General features: G+C 41.1%; 1 protein-coding gene across 2 annotated transcripts in view; it reads right to left on the reverse strand.

Annotated features, from left to right (window-relative positions):
• Positions 1-2736: 2736 nt before the first annotated feature.
• Positions 2737-18479, reverse strand: part of arrdc2 (arrestin domain containing 2) — a 38968-nt gene continuing 23225 nt past the window's right edge. Inside the window, exons 1-7 of one of the 2 annotated variants that reach the window (XM_020933248.2) lie at positions 17103-17529; positions 10453-10670; positions 10048-10150; positions 9150-9406; positions 8138-8300; positions 5602-5762; positions 2737-4947 (exon numbers count right to left, since the gene is read on the reverse strand). In XM_020933248.2, the coding sequence (XP_020788907.1) occupies positions 4894-4947; positions 5602-5762; positions 8138-8300; positions 9150-9406; positions 10048-10150; positions 10453-10670; positions 17103-17376 (1230 nt within the window). In that variant the 5' untranslated portion in view covers positions 17377-17529 and the 3' untranslated portion in view covers positions 2737-4893. Of the gene's footprint in view, positions 4948-5601; positions 5763-8137; positions 8301-9149; positions 9407-10047; positions 10151-10452; positions 10671-17102; positions 17530-18479 lie in introns of those variants that run through there. The other variant, XM_055165178.1, reaches the window with a different exon arrangement.

Below are 18479 nucleotides of genomic sequence, written 5' to 3' on the forward strand. Positions count from 1 at the left end.
TGTGGATTCAGGCTCACACATGTGAACGTCAAAACAACGACAGAAAAGAAGCAAAACAACGAGCTTCTCCTTCAACGAGCTGTTTACACGACGTAAAACACGAGACGAGAAGAGGTGATAAAACAACAAGAACACGAGATCATTTAAACTGATTTTACATCTTATTTTATTGTTTTTGTTCCAGAATCTCACGATTATCACAAAGTTTTATCTCATGGTTCTCATTTAGTCACTTGTCTGGTTTAGTCCTGTTTTAGTCCTGGTTTAGTTCTGGTTTTAGTCCAGTTTTAGTCCTGTTTTAGTCCCGTTTTAGTCCTGGTTTTAGTTCCTGTTTTAGTCCTGGTTTTAGTTCCTGTTTTAGTCCTGGTTTAGTCTTGTTTTAGTCCTGGTTTAGTCTTGTTTTAGTCCTGGTTTTAGGCCCCTTTTAGTACTGTTTTAGTCCTGGTTTTAGTTCCTGTTTTAGTCCTGTTTTAGTCCTGGTTTAATCCTGTTTTAGTCCTGGTTTTAGGCCCGTTTTAGTACTGTTTTAGTCCTGGTTTACTCCTGGGTTAGACCTGGTTTAGTCCTGGTTTTAGTCCTGGTTTTAGTCCTGATTAAATCCAGTTTTAGTCCTGGTTTAGTCCTGGTTTTAGTTCTGTTTGAGTCCTGTTTTAGTCCTGGTTTAGTACTGGTTTAGTCCTGATTAAATCCAGTTTTAGTCCTGGTTTTAATCCCGTTTTAGTCCTGGTTTGGTCCTGATTAAATCCAGTTTTAGTCCTGGTTTAGTCTTGTTTGAGTCCTGTTTTAGTCCTGGTTTTGTCCTGCTTTAGTCCTGGTTTAGTCCTGTTTTAGTCTTGGTTTAGTTCTGTTTTAGTCCTGGTTTTAGTCCTGATTTTAGTCTTGGTTTTAGTCCTAATTTAGTCCTGGTTTAGTTTTGGTTAAATCCTGGTTTAGTCTTTTTTTAATCCTGGTTTAGTCATGTTTTAGTTGTGGTTTAGTCCTGATTAAATCCAGTTTTTAGTCCTGGTTTTAGTCCTGGTTTAGTGCCGTTTTAGTCCTGGATTTAGTCCTGGTTTTAGTCCTGGTTTAGTGCCTTTTTAGTCCTGTTTTAGTCTTGGTTCAGTCCTGGTTTAGTACTGAATAAATCCTGTTTCGGACCTGTTTTAGTCCTGGTTTTAGGCCTGTTTTAGTACGGTTTTAGTCTTGTTTTAATCCTGTTTTAGTCCTGGATTCGTCCTGGTTTAGTCCTGGATTCGTCCTGGTTTTGTCCTGGATTCGTCCTGGTTTTGTCCTGGATTCGTCCTGGTTTTGTCCTGGATTCGTCCTGGTTTTGTCCTGGATTCGTCCTGGTTTTGTCCTGGATTTGTCCTGGTTTAGTCCTGGATTTGTCCTGGTTTTGTCCTGGATTCACACTCTCACTCGTGCACACTACAACAACAACAACAACAGAAACAAAGCAAAACAAAGAGCTTCACTTGAGCTGTTTACACGACACAGAGGCCAAACAGAGGACAAGAGGACAAGAGGCGACAAAACAGCACAACACAAGATCATTTTAAACTCATTTTAATGTTTTTAGACAAAGTTTTACCTCATGATTCTCATTTACTGAAACAAAAGACACGACTATCACTATTTCAATCGTTTGTTGTTGTTAAATTATTGTGCTGAAGTGTGACGAAACTGATATAAAACTAATTTACCACCACTAATGTCTTTCTTTTTTTGGTTTAGTCCTGGTTTTAGTCCTGATTAAATCTTGTTTTAGTCCTGGTTTAAGTTTTAGTTTTAGTCCTGGTTCAGTCCTGTTTTAGTCTTGTTTTAGTCCTGGTTTTAGTCCCAGTTTTAGTTCTGGTTTTAGTCCTGGTTTTAGTCCCAGTTTTAGTTCTGGTTTTAGTTCTGGTTCAGTCCTGGTTTAGTCCTGGTTTAGTCTTGAAGTGTGAGGAAACTGCTATAAAACTAATTTACCACCCTTAATTTTTTTCTATTTTTTCTTTCTTTTTTTTTTTTTTTTCCACCCAACCTCCACCCACCAAGGTTCTATACAGACTTTGAAAAAGAAAACAATTGTGTGAGTTAAAATGACTTAAATTAAGAATATTTGACTTGAGTCGATTCAATTTGACAAGTCCAATGTGTTTTTCTTAATTCAAGCAACATTAGATTTTGTTAGGAAATAAAGTAATATAATAGGCATTTGATACTGTATCAAAATGTGTTTCTAAAAATATTTTCAAATTCTTCTTAAACGTACAATAGTGTTTTTGTATTTGACTTGTTTTTCTAGATCAGAAATGCCAGACTCAGGCCCGGGGGCCAAATTTGGCCCGTGATATAATTATATTTGGCCCATGAGATCATATCAAATCTGTATTAGAGTTGTTCACCGCACACAGATATTCATTATTTATTCAAAATGTTTTATTTTATATTCCGTTTGTTCTGGATTCAATGTTTAATCAAAATTATTATTTGAACTTTTATTTGAATAAGAAAAGATTTAACATTACAGATCTCAAAAGAAGAGAAAACATGCAGATGTTATTGAAATTTTTCAATATTTATTTTGTCCCACGACTTAGTCTCAGTTTTTAATTTTCACCCAATGTGAATTTGAGTTTGACTCTCCTGGACTGGAGTTTTATCACTATTCTGTTCACCCTTTGTTAAAATAAACTCTTCTTATATTAATTATTGAACAACTGTTTCCATGTAATTAAAATACAGTTGGTCTAATAAAGCACAGAGACACAAAAATAAATTTCTTTTTCTTTTATTATCAAAACTATTACAAAACTTTGGCAAATAGAGAATCAACATTGTACAAAAATACATTCAGACGTTTTGTTTTTCAGTGCGGACCTGATTGGCAGGACGTGTTCTCCGGTTAAAGTCTTTGGAAGAGGAGAAGCGCCTCGGGTCGGGTTTGGAATGTCTCTGAGTCCATCTCGTTAAGTGGCATCTCCAGCGTCAAGCACCACAAGAAACAAGGCCAAAAAAAAACTCGAAAATCTCAACTCATTTTTGGTTTAAGCTACGGTTTTTCACGTTGTTAGCAGCGTTGAGAGTCTGCCCGCTCCGTGTGCATAAACCACCTCCTCCGTTTCATCGTTAAATCAGCGATGGTATTCTTCCAAAAAAAAAAAAAAAAGGCAAACATTACTAGTGTGTAGCCTGGCCAGAAACCTGATTCTTATGGCAAAATTTGGACGGCTGAGTTCACAATTTTGGGTTTTTAACGTCAAGATTTCAGGTAACGCGACAGGCAAGGCACTTTTTTTTTTTAAAAAGAAATATCCAAAAACTAAAACATTTTGCTGGTGGAACTTTGTGCCAGTTTTGTTTTGCATTCGCCCAGTAACTTATCAAAAAAACAACATTTTAACTACTGTACTTTTTGGATTACAAGGCGCAACAATAATAATAATAATGTTGAATTCTTTCATTTATTTCCATACATAAAACGCGCCGGATTAAACGAAACAAACGGACGACACTTGAGACTGAAACTTAGTCCAAGTGTCCACGATCCATCGGTAGATCGTGGCGTAATTCGCTCGGCGTCGTTTGTTTTTTTATTTTCCTACGAGGACGTTTCAAATATACATTGAGTTATAATGTGTTTAATGCAGCTTTGCGCACATTTGTTTACGTTTTACAGAAACAAAACGTAGACACACAAGATTCATTTGCATAAACTATAACCGCTGAAAAAAAAAAAAAAACAGCTCGGTCTTTGTGTCGCTGACGCGGTTCAGCTTCTGTCGGACTAAAGGCTCGTAACTTGGGGTTTACTTCGCGAGGCTCCTGACTTCGGTCGCCGTAATGCTCCGACAATCCATCAAGAGGTGCGGCTTCGTAGTTTACCAAAGTCGTAGTAAAACATTTTGACAGATTTGTGTGCTGCATCAAATCTGTTCGAGGTCAGTAAGCACGACCAGAACTGTCGATTTTTGAGACATTTAAAAAGCTTTAAGCACGCCTTATAGTCCGAAAAACACGGTATTTGACGTGCAAATTCTCAAATCTGACGCATTTTCATTCCAAAAAAAACATATTGCTTTTTACAACGTTATAGCACCGTGTGAACCCAGCTTATTCGTCTGAAAATTCGCACGAAAATCAGGCTTAAAAAAAACAACAACTGCCCAAACCCGCTTCGTTTTTGCCAAACATCGGGTCGTGTTTTTGGGCTGGCCAGGCTCGGTTAGTCTAGTCTCCACTAGACTAACTCGTTTTTTTTTTTTGTTGTTCATTACATTCATCTCTCCACGTCATGCAATCTCGTCTGCAGACTTTAAGGCATCGAGTAAAATTCCCTTTAGCATAATATTTGTTACACATGCATAAAAACTCGTAAGTAGTAGCTCTACCTTCACATGGTTTTTTCTCGAATAAATGTGCTTATGTAACAGTAGAAATCATCTTTAGGCTTTTACGATGCATAGCGAGAATAGTCGTTAAAACCCAACGCGCGTCGTCACGGTTACAACTGCACGTTTAACGCCTTCGAAGTCGCCGCGGCAACTTGTCAACAGCGCTACAAAAAACAAAAAACAACCCGAACATCAACTCGTAGTGATTTTTTTTTACCCCCACCAATGTCCATTTAAACCTTGATTGGGAGAATGCTCGTTTCAATCAGAGCCCGAGAAAATTTTGAAAAATCACTTTAAGCAGACAGGAGTTCTTTTTATCGTTTTTATCCTCCGAAAAATGCCACGGTTTCGTCCGCGGTTTCGGGAGCGCGGTCCTGTCGCGAGTCCCGGCTTGTCCGTAGGGGGCGCTACAGTGCGGGGGAGCAGGGCAGGTCGTCCCGCGCGTCGTCCGGATCCAGAGGAGAAGACAACTCTCGTGCGATTGGTGCGTTTGAAAAAAATCAGCTCGTCTCTCAGAGCAGCGGCGGCGAGAGGTTCAACAGGTCATGCAGCGAGGACGGATGTTGTACGGCTGAGGGTTCGGGTCAATCTGGAACGAAAAAGAAAAAGAAAAGAAATTAGTCTCAAAAGTCAACAGCTAAACTACAATATATATAACTAAAACAGGACTAAACCAGGTCTCAGTCCCGGTCTCGGTTTCAATCACAGTCTGGTCCTGGTTTCAGTCCCGGTCTGGTCCTAGTGTCAGTCCCGGTCTGGTCCTAGTTTCAGTCCCGGTCTGGTCCTAGTTTCAGTCCTGGTCTGGTGCCCTGGTTTCAGTCCCGGTTTCAGTCCCAGTTTCAGTCCCGGTCTGGTCCTAGTTTCAGTCCCGGTCTGGTCCCCTGGTTTCAGTCCCGGTTTCAGTCCCAGTTTCAGTCCCGGTTTCAATCACAGTCTGGTTCCGATCTCAGTCCTGGTCCTGGTTCAGTCCTGGTTCAGTCCTGGTTCAGTCCTGGTTCAGTCCTGGTTCAGTCCTGGTTCAGTCCTGGTTCAGTCTGGCATTGCAGTCATGGAAGTCACGTTTTCGTTTTTTTTTCCATTTTTCATTTAAACACAATTTGTTTTTTCATTTTGGTTTTGAAGACAAATAATTAAGAAAATATATATATTTTTTTTGTTTTCTTATATTTGGTTTTATTTTAAAAAGCGAATGAACGAATGTCACACAGATTTTTAAGTCCAATGTTTTCCCGTCATTACTCACCACGCTGTAGACGGGCGGCGGTCTGAAGCGGAACTCCTGCACGAAGGCCTGCAGGGGGCGCTCCAGGATCCCGCTCAGGTCGTCCGCGGGCTGAGGAGAGGACGAAGAGTTCCTCTGCTCGGCCTCTTCGTCGCTGACCACCGCGCTGTACTCTGGAGGGGCTGCACACAAGCCACGAGAGGCACCGTTAGCATTAGCACGTTTAGCATTAGCACCATTCAAAACAATATGAACACGTAGCATCTTTTAGCACTAAGGATTTGGCATTCCGTTTGTTTATACTTTCATATTTTAAACATGTCCAGGATGAGTATTGTGTTGTTGTTGTTTTTTTGTAGTTTTGCAGTTTGTGTTTTAATAATTTTAAGATTCTGTTCAAAGTTCACATTTTAAAACCGTCCGGGAACAAAAACATTTGAGAAAAAAAAACTAAAATCTGCTAACTGCTAAGCTAATACAACAATCCCAGGCGTTTCAAAACACGTTTGAAGAGATCCAAACTTGAGTCGAATCCGGTTTTTAATCGATAATATTTTAATTTTGTTTGGTTTCAGAGAAAATATTGTATGTAAGTGTAGTCTTTGCCCTTCTTGTTTGTGTCAGATGCCCTCCCAGTGTCTACATAGTGTCTTATTCTGTGTAAAAACTGCTAACCCTGTAGAGACCAGAATTTCAAAATAAAAAACTGACATCTGCGTTTTTTTGGTCATTAGTAATAATAAAACTATAAAACGAGTGCGTAATTAAGGAAAATTGTTACTCAGAAGCCGTTCATGACTAAAACGTGAGTCTGTATAGTCACATTTTCTTTGCGTTTTGGTCGTAACGATATCCAAATCTCTCAATATGATACTCATTACGATGTTTTGTGGAGGCAACAAAACTGAACATGCCACTTTTCTCTTGTCATAATCCAATAATCAAGATTTAAAGCGCTTAATAACGGTTAATTCAGCATGTAGATCGGACGTAAACAGAGCAAAGGATCATGGTCTATGTAGTTCTCTCTGCATTTTAGCTGTTTGACTTTTTTTGTGTTTTGGTCATTTTTAAGCAGCTCTTCTGTATTTTAAATAAACAAATGACAGTTTATGTTACTTTTTATTGTTGGCAGGGATCAAATCGGTTAAAAATAGGGACATTTCTCACATAAATCTGGGACAAATCTGCTGGGACGGACCAAATACCTCCACTACAAAAGTGTTCTGAAATACAGGGGATTGTTGGATTAGTTAGTCAGTTCAGATTTCAGTCCTAATCTTCCCGGACGGGTTTAAAATGTTACTCGGCGAAGCGATTCTTGATTTGTAAACATTAACAGTCATTTAGCCTTTAGTCATGTCCTAGTTTACACCCACGCTAGCACTTAGCCTAGCGCTGAGTCATCTGCTAGCGCGACTCTCGGGAGGTTTGTTTACGCTCTGCCTGTTGGTTTGGAGTCGGGGAAACTTTGGATAACAACTTTGGTTATTTTAAAAAAGACAAAAAGAAAGTGAATTTAAGATAAAAAAAACGTTACTTCAGCATTCCCTGGGGCTCTGATGCTAAATGGAGGCACTGTTCTGTCAGGAGGAGCTTTGTTTTGATGCAATCTGATCAGAAAAAGCTGGTTCGGCTGGAATTTCAACAGGTGATCTGATCTGTGATAATTGATAAAAACTGCTGAACATTCCGCCACACACATCCATGCAGTAGACCCCTAGCCAAGCCTGATAATCAATAATAATCAATAATCCAAAGCAGACGATGGTTGGTAAAAGTAAAACCAAAAGCAGGGGATCAATTTTAGAAAATTTTTCAAAACAGAAAGTGAAAATGTGGATTTTCAAAGGTGATTTTTGAAACTGAATAAATATTTTGACCTAAATGAGTCACCAGTTAATATGAAAGCGCCGTTTGAGTCAATGATATCATTAAATCTGTTACTGATTTGAACGAGTATCGATGGGAAAACTTAAAATTATTATTGTTATCAAGAAAAGTCAAAACATTTTTAGGTAAGATTCAAAGTTTTTCCATTGTTTTTGGAATTTTCTTGATCTTAATTCTAATTTTTAATAGAACCACGTAGTAATATTTGACAAATTATTATTATTTTGTGTTAAATTAAAAGTGTTGAAATCGAGTTGGCATGGCAACAACAACTCTGGACATGTTTAAATGCGGATTTTAAAGCGACAGTGTGTAACTTTCTCATATGATTCCATGGAAACAGAACGCTAAAACCATGCTTCGGCACATTTTCCACAGAGATTTACAAGTTTTAGGCCATATTGTGGGATATTATAGCCAGAGGAACAACATCTCCATGGAAACAAGCAGATTAAGTGAGAGTCAGGTTTGTGGAGATGCAAGCCCACTCACAATAATAAGTAAGCAGGTATGTTTTTAAAGTTTTTCAACGATAAAACCTGATGATAGTGATAAAACTTGCTCGTATTTTAGTCTATCTTTGCGCTAAAAAGTTACACACTGGCTTTAAATGCATCTCTCAGTGTTTGTGCGTAAAACTGCAGATGTTAGAGCAGATACTCACGCTCGGGCTGCTCGGGGATGGCCATGCGGAGCCAGTCCACGTTGACGCTGTACTGGCTGGACACGCTGGACGTCCGGCTGCCGAACGGGTGCAGGGGGATGGTCCCGATCACCAGGGGGAGCTCCAGGCACAGCTTAGAGGTGCCGGGTACGTCCACGCACACCTGAGGATCACAACGGGAACACTTTTATTCAGCTTCGATCCAACATTTTTACCCTGATTTTTAGTTTTCAATCAATACATTTGTCAGTTGTGATTTTTGAAACTGAAACTACGAAATCTGGTCCATTAAATTTGGCGTTTTGGCAAGACAATTATCCAAATCAAAATCAGAATGAGCCTCAGACGACTATCTTATTTGGGTTGCCAGTTCCAAAGCCGAAATCCAGTTGGTTTAAATCTAAATCTATGCTTCTTTCGGATCTGGCCAAGCGATTTAAGAAAAAACAAAAAACAAATACTGAATCAGATTTGCGATTCAGGTTTAAACAATGGAATTCTGTTAAAAGTCTGAACACATTTTAAACACGCCAATACGAAAATAACACTTCAGGGCATGTTTGTACAGAACTAAACTACACAGCTAGAAGTTTTAAAGCAGAATAAAACCGAAAATGTGGTCGTTTAAGGAGGAAATTACGGAAAGGCGACCATTTTAACCCTCCCATCGTGATTTTCGTATCGTCAAAAGTGTCACAAAAATACCGTGGACCATCACAATATATCAAATTACAAGTCTGTTTGCATTGTTTTGGTGCAACAATAACAAAAAAGAATATGAGGAAATTACATAGACCATGATCCTTTGCTCTGTTTTAGTCCAGAAATAACTGTTATAAACGCTTTTAAAGTCTTAATTCTTTGGACTATGACAGAACCAAAGATTGCAAAGGTTTTCAAAGAGGAAATCGCAATAAATATCATACCGTGAGATGCACATCGTGAAAATATCGTACACAGAGATTTGAAATATCGTTACGTCTGTATGTAAGAGCGAGTCGTCGGTCTTTACCTTGAGCATGTACTCCACTTTGATGATGCGGCACTGGAGGATGGACGGTCCGAGCGGCGGGATCTTGATGGCCCGGCCGTGCCACGTCTCCCGGGTCCGGGCGCCCACGATGTCGCCGCACAGGGTCGCCACCACCGAGCGCTTCTGCTTCATGGTGCCGCGCGCGATGAACGTCTGCGTCTGGGTGATGTACGCTTTGGGCACGATGGAGCGCGAGGTAGAGTTGTCGAATTCGGCGAAGACGGGGATCACCTCGCCTGGAATCAGAAGAACGGGATTAGGATTAAGAATTATAAGTGCTTGGTGTAACTTTTCTCATTTGTTTCTGTGGTGAGGTTCGATACGTTTCTGTGAATGCAAGTAATTGTCTTCGTTTTGCGCGTCAACTCCCAGTAAATTTCATTTTGTTTTCAGAAACGTCGAATAAATTTAAGATGGAGGAACACACTGTGGAACATTCCAAAATGAAGTAGCAGAAAACCGAAACTCTCCAGAAAAGTTACACCTTTTAAAAGCAGTAATTAGTGAAAAATTGTCAAAAACTCGACCATATTCCATTCACGATTTTGCCGTTGCCGTGGCGATTAACAACTGAAATAAAAATCTATCTCGAAAAAAGTCCTCATAGAGTTGATTAGACAAAGTTTACAGATCCACGACGGAAATTATTTGGACAAAGTTGCTCACACATTAAAATATATTATTAAAAAAATATATAAAAATGGAAATAAATCAAAAAAAAAAAAAGCAAGAGACTCAAAAAATGTAAAAAAAAAAAAAAAGTATTACTTGAATGTTTTCTTTGTCTTTTTCAATAGAACGGACACATTTTTTGATCAAATATTTGTACTGAAATTAGAATAAAAACATTTGTATGTCATCTGATCTTTGTTCTCACCTGGTGTGTAGCCTTTGCGGTCAATCTTTGCCGTCACGTTGACTTGACCGAAGTTTCTGTACCAGGCCCGCGCCATTTTGTCCTTGGTGCCGGCCTGTGGTGCCTGAAAACATAAACATAAAAACTGAAATCAGCCTCATATGAGAAAGACTAATGCGCCGGGAACAAGTTCAGACACCAAAAAATGTACGAAACTTTATCAGAAGTGGGTTTTGAGGTGTAATTCTTAATCTAAAATTGGCGAGACAGTGGCTCAAGGTCAGAAAACCGAAGTTCTGTTGTTGTATCTTTAGCCATAACACTTCACCGACATGTGTGAGAGAGTTTGTGGTCGAAATTGCGGATGAATAATGGACTCTGAAGCGCTTCGGGTGTCTAGAAGTGCCGTATTCTTTCTTTCTTTACCAGTAGTGCAGGTGTGTTGATGTCGATGGGCTCGATCACAGTGAACTCCTTCTTGATCTTCCTGACCGTGGACCAGGGCCGGTGCAGCTTCACTTTGACCCAGTACCGGATGCTCCCGTGTTTCCCTTCGAAGGACGTCACCAGAGTCTCCTCCGGGAGCTGGAAACTGAACGGAAACTCGTGTCTGCCGGCCGGAAGCACGGTCACCTCGCCGTTATCTGGAATACACAAGCACAAGGACATAAGAAAACTTGGAATTATCTGGATACACAAACATATGGACAAAAGAAAACTCGGAATTATCTGGAATACATGAAGATAAGGACATAAGGACACTTGGACCCTTTTGGATTTCATTAGTTTTATTACTATGCGTAGAGCTTTTGTTTAGATTTTCTATTAAAATAAAAACGATTTTGGCTTTTTTTAAATTTATTTTTATTATTATTATTATTATTAATTAGGATTTTTTTTCCACTTCTACATTATCTGTAATACATAAACATAAAAATATAAGGATATACTGGATTTAACGGGTTTAATTGATGTAACGAGGACTAGAGAGAATTTTAAAATAAATTAAAAATCTTTATGCAACTCCAAATATTAATTACAAAAAAACCCTGAAAAAATAAATAAAATAAATAAATAATAAAAATATATATAAAAAAATAAATAAATAAAAATAACTTCAATAATTTCAAAGTATGATTGTTGTTATTTTTGAGTGCAATGATATAGTATTGTGTCAGCTGGGGTCACTTTAGGAGCTTAATTATCCTAATTAATATTTTATAATAACTTTATTTCAAAAACATGATTAAAGTTCTTCACATAAATCAGACATAAGACCTGTACCAATTTTTTTTTCCATGTATTTGCATAAAACCTGCCTTTCCCCTGCACAGATTTACTGTTAAAGCGCTTTTAAAGTCATAAATCGCCGTCTGCGTTCCACCTGCATCTATTTACAACGCGTTTTATTGCCCCTGAAACAGGAAGTGCGCTGTTGGCATGACAGTTGCCGTTAACTTTGGAGACACCAGAGCGCTAAAGTTGTGAAAACCACTCATAAACGGAATCATTAGGACGCTCAGAATCCATTAGTTTAGTGAGAAATATCTGGCATTAGCCTTTAGCCACTAGCATCACAATTCAGAATCTGTTAGCATGCTAGTTGTTGTTATTATTAGTGCTCTGGTGTCTCAAAGTTGTGAAAAGCGCTTATAAACTTATTGTGGAGATTAATTTGGACGCTCAGAATATATAAGTTTAGTGAGTTGGCGTTACACTTTAATAATTCAGGAGTTTAGTGAGAAATATTTGACGTTAGCTGTTAGCCGTTAGCCGTTAGCATCACAGCTCGGGTTCAGTGAGTTCAGGCCCGTGTTGTTATTCCAAAGTGTGAATGTGTCATCTTTGTAATTACAGTAAAAGTATTCAGAGGAGATTCTTGCGGGCGGTTACGAAATGCTTACGAAAACAACAAGCGTTGCACAACCGCGCCTAATATTATATCAGCCGCGACTTCAGCTTAAACTTATCAAAAATAAACCGCGGGGAATGTGAGGACACGTTTGGAAATCCGGGCTCAGACCAGGGATCCTGCGCTCAAGGAAATCCTCTGTTTTTCTGTCTTTTAAAAAAAAACTATTTGTATTATAATGTTTGAGATTTTTTTTTTTCTTTTAAAGTTCACGTTTTAAAAAGAGGAACAAAAAAGGACAAGGACAAAAAGATAAGAATCACAATTTCAGACTCAACACTGATTCTGATGCCAAAGTGATAATAATAATAATTAAAAAATAAAAATAAAAAAAACAGACCAAGACTAAACCAAGATCAGGGCTAAACCAAGATCAGGACTAAACCAAGATCAGGGCTAAACCAAGACCAAGACCAGGACCAGCAGTAAACCAAGACCACGAACAGGATTAAACCAGGATCAAGACTAAAACAAGACAAAGACCAGAACTAAACAAAAATCAGGGCTAAACAAAGATCAGGGCTGAACCAAGATCTTAGCTAAACCAAGACCAAGACTAGACCAAGACCAGGACCAGGATTAAACCAGGATCGAGACTAAACCAAGACAAAGACCAGAACTAAACAAAGACCAAGACAAGGACCAGGATTAAACCAAAACCAGGACCAAAACCTAGACCAAGACAAGAACCAGGACTAAACCATGACCGGGACTAAACCAAGATCAGAGCTGAACCAAGACCAGGACCAGGAGTAAACCAAGACCAAGACCAGGACTAAACCAGGACCAAGACTAAACCAAGACAAGGACCAGGATTAAACCAAGACCAAGAGAAGAACCAGGATTTAACCAAGACCAGGACCAGGTCTAGACCAAGATCAAGATTCTTTCTTTAGACAATATCCTGTGATTTTCAACATTAAATTTTAGAACTTTCTTTTCTTTGGTCCCTGGTTTGGTCCCCGGTTTGGTCCCCGGTCCCTTGTGTCCTTATATGTGTGTATCTCTCAGTGGTCCAGGCAGGTTCCGTGGGCGTGTACTGAGACTTTTTTGGGTCTTTTTTTGGTATCGATCCCTGTCCTCGTTTAGATTTTAGTTTTGGGCCTGGGTCCGGTTGGAGACCTGCTGAAATCGAGTGTTATTTGTTATTTTTGTTGGCGCGGGGCCAGGGCTGATCACATGGAGCTGTGAGGCTCCGAGGGGCCGGTCCTTCCTTCACTCAAAACATGTTTTCCTCCGGATCAGTTACACGTCGTCTCAGCCCTGCCTCCCTCCGGCCCCGAGCACGTGGAGCCCGAGGAGCACGAAAAACCGCTCTGCCGCTCTGCCGCCTTCACCGGGGAATTAACCCGCACTGCAGGATTCAACGCAATTAAAAATACACACAAAAAAACAACTCATAAATGGCCCCATCTTTAAACATTGTAATTTATTCTGGAAAAACTAGAAAAAAATGTCGTTTAGAGCTCAAACCAGGACTAAACCGAGTCTGAAAGCAGGTCTGAACTGGGTCTGCAAGAGAACTAAACCAGGACTAAAAAACAGGTCTGAACCAGGACTGAAAACAGATCTAAACCTGGTCTGAAAACAGATCTAAACCAGGTCTGAAAACAAATCTAAACCAGATCTAAACCAGGTCTGAAAACAGATCTAAACCAGGTCTGAAAACAGATCTAAACCAGGTCTGAAAACAGATCTCAACACAGGTCTGGAACCAGGACTACAACAGGACTAAAACAGTAATAAACCAGGACTGAATCAGGACTGAAAACAGATCTGAATCCAGGACTAAACTAGGTCTGAAACCAGGTCTGAACCAAGTCTGAAACCAGGTCTGAACCAAGTCTGAAACCAGGTCTGAACCAAGTCTGAACCAGGTCTGAACCAAGTCTGAAACCAGGTCTGAACCAAGTCTGAAACCAGGTCTGAACCAAGTCTGAAACCAGGTCTGAACCAAGTCTGAAACCAGGTCTGAACCAAGTCTGAACCAAATCTGAAAACAAGACTAAACCAGGTCTCAAAACAGGACTCAACTAGGCCTGACCAAGTCTGAACCAAGTCTAAAAACGGGTCTAAACCAGGTCTGAAAACAGGTCTAGAACCAGGACTACAACAGGACTAAAACAGTAATAAACCAGGACTAAACCAGGACAGAAAACAGGTCTGAACCAGGACTAAACCAAATCCTGTCAAATTATGTCAGATGTGTTTTTATTCGGCTTTATTAAACCGGTTCACTCAGATTAGACCAGATGCCCTCCCTGCGCCTCCACGTGGTCTTACTCGGCGTAAAAGCCGCTAACCTCGTAGTTTAAACCTTTACAAAACACACGGGATTCTTGGATTAGTCGCAGCTCGGATTTCAGTTCGTACGCGTGCTCCTTAAAGTCTGAAAACGTGCAAAAACTTTTCACGGGAATCACAAAAAAACTCGTCAAAAATCGCAATTAAACGTTTCGTGCATAAACGAGTTCCTTCTGGCGTTCGCGATTCCAAAAATTCCCGCGTGTTTTGGGTTGAAATGTGGTCGTAAAAGTGAAACTGAGCAGACAAAAGGGGCTCGGCTCTGGACTTCCTGGAAGCTGAGCCGAGCTGCAGAAAAACAACTTTCTTCGAAGGAGGAAAACCAAAAGGAAAAGAGGGAAAAAGAGCTGAGCGGGCAAAAAACACACAGGTTTCCATATGAGACAGACAGGACTCTGAACCAGGTCTGGACCAGGTCTGGACCAGGACTGGACCAGGTCTGGACCAGGACTGGACCAGGACTGGACCAGGTCTGGACCAGGACTGGACCAGGTGGACAGGTCTGGACAGGACTGAACCAGGACTGAACAGGACTGAACCAGACTGACCAGACTGAACCAGAACTGAACCAGGTCTGAACCAGGACTGAAAACTAGACTGAACCAGGACTGAAAACTAGACTGGACCAAGTCTGGACTAAGTCTGGACCGAAAACTGGACCAAGTCTGGACCGAAAACTGGACTAAGTCTGGACCGAAAACTGGACCAAGTCTGGACCGAAAACTGGACCAAGTCTGGACCGAAAACTGGACTGGACAAGGTCTGGACCAGGACTAAACCAGGACTAAACCAGGACTAAAACCAGGACTACTAAACCAGGACTAAACCAAGACTAAACAAAGACCAAAACAGAGACAAACCAGGACTAAACCAGATCTGAACCAAGACAGAACCAGAGCTGAACCGGGACTAAATCAGGACTGAACCAGGACAAAACCAGGACCAAACCAGAACCTAATTTGCAAAAGTTAGCGCTCTCAAAAAAAAAAAAAAAGAAAAAAACAAGCAGGAACTCTGTGTACCAGCTCTAAACGTGGGTCTAAACTTGGGTCTATAATAGGACTTTACTGTTAACTAGATCTAAACCAGTTCTGGACCAGGACTAAATTAGGTCATGCACTTAAAACCGGTCTAAGTTCTAGGCCTTCAAAACAAGTTATTATGAGACGGGACTTGGGACTTGTAAAAGGTCTGAACAAAGACAAAACAAGATCTAAACCAGGACTAAAACTGGTCTAACCTTGGCTCTTGTTTACCGGTGCTGAATTGGAACTAAACCCGGTCTAAACTCGGTCTAAGCAGATCTAAACCAGGACTCACACGCCCACTGGAGGCTCATAAAACATTTCCTCATAAGTCAAAGCGTTTCTTCGCCCCAAAAAAAAACAACAAAAAAACGAGAAACTTTTCGTGCATTTCTGAATCGTCAGGGTTTCGATTCAAACTCTTTTCACGACTTTTCCAGACGTGAAAAAAACTCCCAAACTTCCAAGATTCCGAGTCCGAGCCCGAGACGGAGACAGCTGCAGTTTCATTGGCCTCCTCGAAACAAAAGGCTTGTTTTGACACATCCACAAAGACAGGAAGCCGCTTTTACCGCACGTTTAAAAGGACACTGAAGCAGCACGGGGTTTAAAAGGCAAAGTGAAAGAAAAACAAAACGACTGCGGACTTTAAAACTTCTGCAAAACAGTCTTCATCAAAAGTTTGGGGCGGATTAAAATGCATAAAAAAGCGGAAAAACAAGTTGGGAGTTGTTGTTTTGCTTCTCCGGGTGAAATGTTAAGATGAGGATTTGGGGCGTTTTTGTGCAAATTTACCACCTTAAAAGCAAATAAACGAGGTGCAAAAGAAGACGGATGCAGGATTACAAAAGTAAATGACAAAATAGATCAGATAGGTCAACTCATTTGAGACTAAACCAGATCTAAACCAGGACTAAACTCGGGATAAACGAGAACTTAACCAAAACTTTTCTCAGTTCATTTAAGTGCAACCAAACAAGGACTAAACCAGAACTAAACCAGGTCCAAATGAGATCTAAACAAAAAAAGAGACAATTCAGAATCAGCTCCACGGCATCTAAACAAGGACTAATCCAGAACTAAACCAGGACTAACCCCGATATAAAGTACTAAAGCAGGACTAAAGTACAAATCCTGAGTGAGTGCACGAGCGTGTTGAAGGTTAACGGAGAAAAAACTAAAACAAAACTGACCAAAACAAGGACTTAGGCAGGACTTAGGCAGGACTAAACCAGGACTATACCAGGACTATAACAGGACTATAACAAGTGCTAAATCAGGTCTAAAAGAGGACTACATCAAACACTAAATCAGGACTAAACCAGTTCTAAAGTAGGTCTATAACAAGGACTAAACCAGGTCTAAAGAAGGTCTATAACAAGGACTAAACCAGGTCTAAAGAAGGTCTAAAGAAGGTCTATAACAAGGACTAAACCAGGACTAACCCAGGACTAAACCGGGTCTCAAGTAGGTCTATAAGAAGAACTAAACAAGGTCTAAAGTAGGTCTATAACAAGGACTAAACCGGGACTAAACCGGGTCTAAACTGGGTCTAAAGTAGGTCTATAAGAAGAACTAAACCAGGTCTAAAGTAGGTGTATAACAAGGACTAAACCAGCACTAAACCAGGTCTAAAGAAGGTCTATAACAAGGACCAAACCAGGACTATAGTAGGTCTATAACAAGGACTAAACCAGGCCTAAATCTGCTGTAAAACCTCCATGTGACCCCCACGGCTCCATAAACCACCATAGCCGCCCGTGTAGCTCTCCCCCCCAGCCTGTTGCTCCGTGGCCCCGGACCCGGGGGGCGCCTCTCCTCCTCCGGGGACTGACCTGCCTGCAGCAGCGCCTCTCTGCGGTTCAGATACTCCACCTCGTCGCTGTAGTTCTGGGTGTACGCGGTGCTGGAGCCGGCGGACCGGGACTCGGTCCAGTGGACTTTGGCGAAACCCTCCGCGTGCAGCTTCAGCGACTCCACGCGCGTCTCCCCCGCGAGCTCCACGAGCACGCGACCGGACACCACATCCCCGCTGCTGAACACGGGGGGACAGTCCAGCTCCGGGGAGTCGAAGAGCACGTCAAACTTCCGCAGCCTGTCGAAAATCATCTTTTAAAGCGACACTCCGGAGCTTTTTTGGTTTTATTGTTGTTGAAAGTGCAAACTGTGCGCGCGTGCTCCGGGGATGCGTCTCTGCGCGTCTTCTGCTTTTCGCTCAGTTTCCTCCGTGCGTCTTTGTCCGCTCCGGGAGAGTTGTTTGTCTCTTTCGGAGGTGGGAGGCCCTTTTTGGAGGCTGCGGGACGGTGGGCGGGGCGCGGCGGTTATGTAAGCGGGGCAGGAGCGGGCCGAGCTCGGCCTGGGAGTCCGCGGAGCCTCGGCGCTGCGTCGGAGCTGCTGCGTTCACGGCTCCTCCCACCCGCAGGTTTTTCCGCTGTTTATCGCGCCGCAAACGCTTCTAACATTTCAACTCGGACTTGGAAACTTTTAAAAAAAACTTTGTTCGCGCCAGAAACGTCCCGAGTTTAGAGCCCCGTGTCCCCGGTACAAGTTGTATGCAAGAAATGTCTCAGGTGTCGCTATTTGTGACCAGTTTCCTCCCTGGCAACAGTAAAGAGACAAACTGACATTTGTTTTGGTAAAACGCAGAAAAGCTGATCCAGAACTAAACCAGGACTAACCCAGATATAAAGGACTAAACCAGGACTAACCCAGATATAAAAGACTAAACCAGGACTAAACCAGGACTATAAAAGACTAAACCAGGACTAACCCAGATATAAAGGACTAAACAGGACTAACCCAGATATAAAGTAAACCAGGACTAACCCAGATATAAAAGGACTAAACCAGCAAGACTAAAGTGCACGAGTGTGTTAAAGTTTAACTGAGAAAAAACAAAACCAAAACTGTGACTAAACCAGGTCTAAACCAGGTCTAAACCAGGTCTAGAACCAGGTCTAGACCAGGTCTAAACCAGGTCTAGACCTGGTCTAAAGTACAACTCCTGTCTGATTACACAGGTGTGCTGAAGGTTAATTGAGGAAGATTAAAACAAAGATTTATGTAGTAATAAACCAGGTCTAAAGTAGGACTATAACAAGGACTAAAGTAGGTCCAAAATAGGACTATAACAAGGTCTAAAGTAGGACGAAACCAGGACTAAAGTAGGACTATATCAAGAATTAAACTAGGTCTAAACCAGGTCTAACGTA

The sequence above is a fragment of the Boleophthalmus pectinirostris genome, unplaced genomic scaffold, assembly GCF_026225935.1.
Source record: "Boleophthalmus pectinirostris isolate CB_2022bp ecotype Guang Dong unplaced genomic scaffold, ASM2622593v1 HiC_scaffold_7, whole genome shotgun sequence".
NCBI lineage: Eukaryota > Metazoa > Chordata > Actinopteri > Gobiiformes > Gobiidae > Boleophthalmus > Boleophthalmus pectinirostris.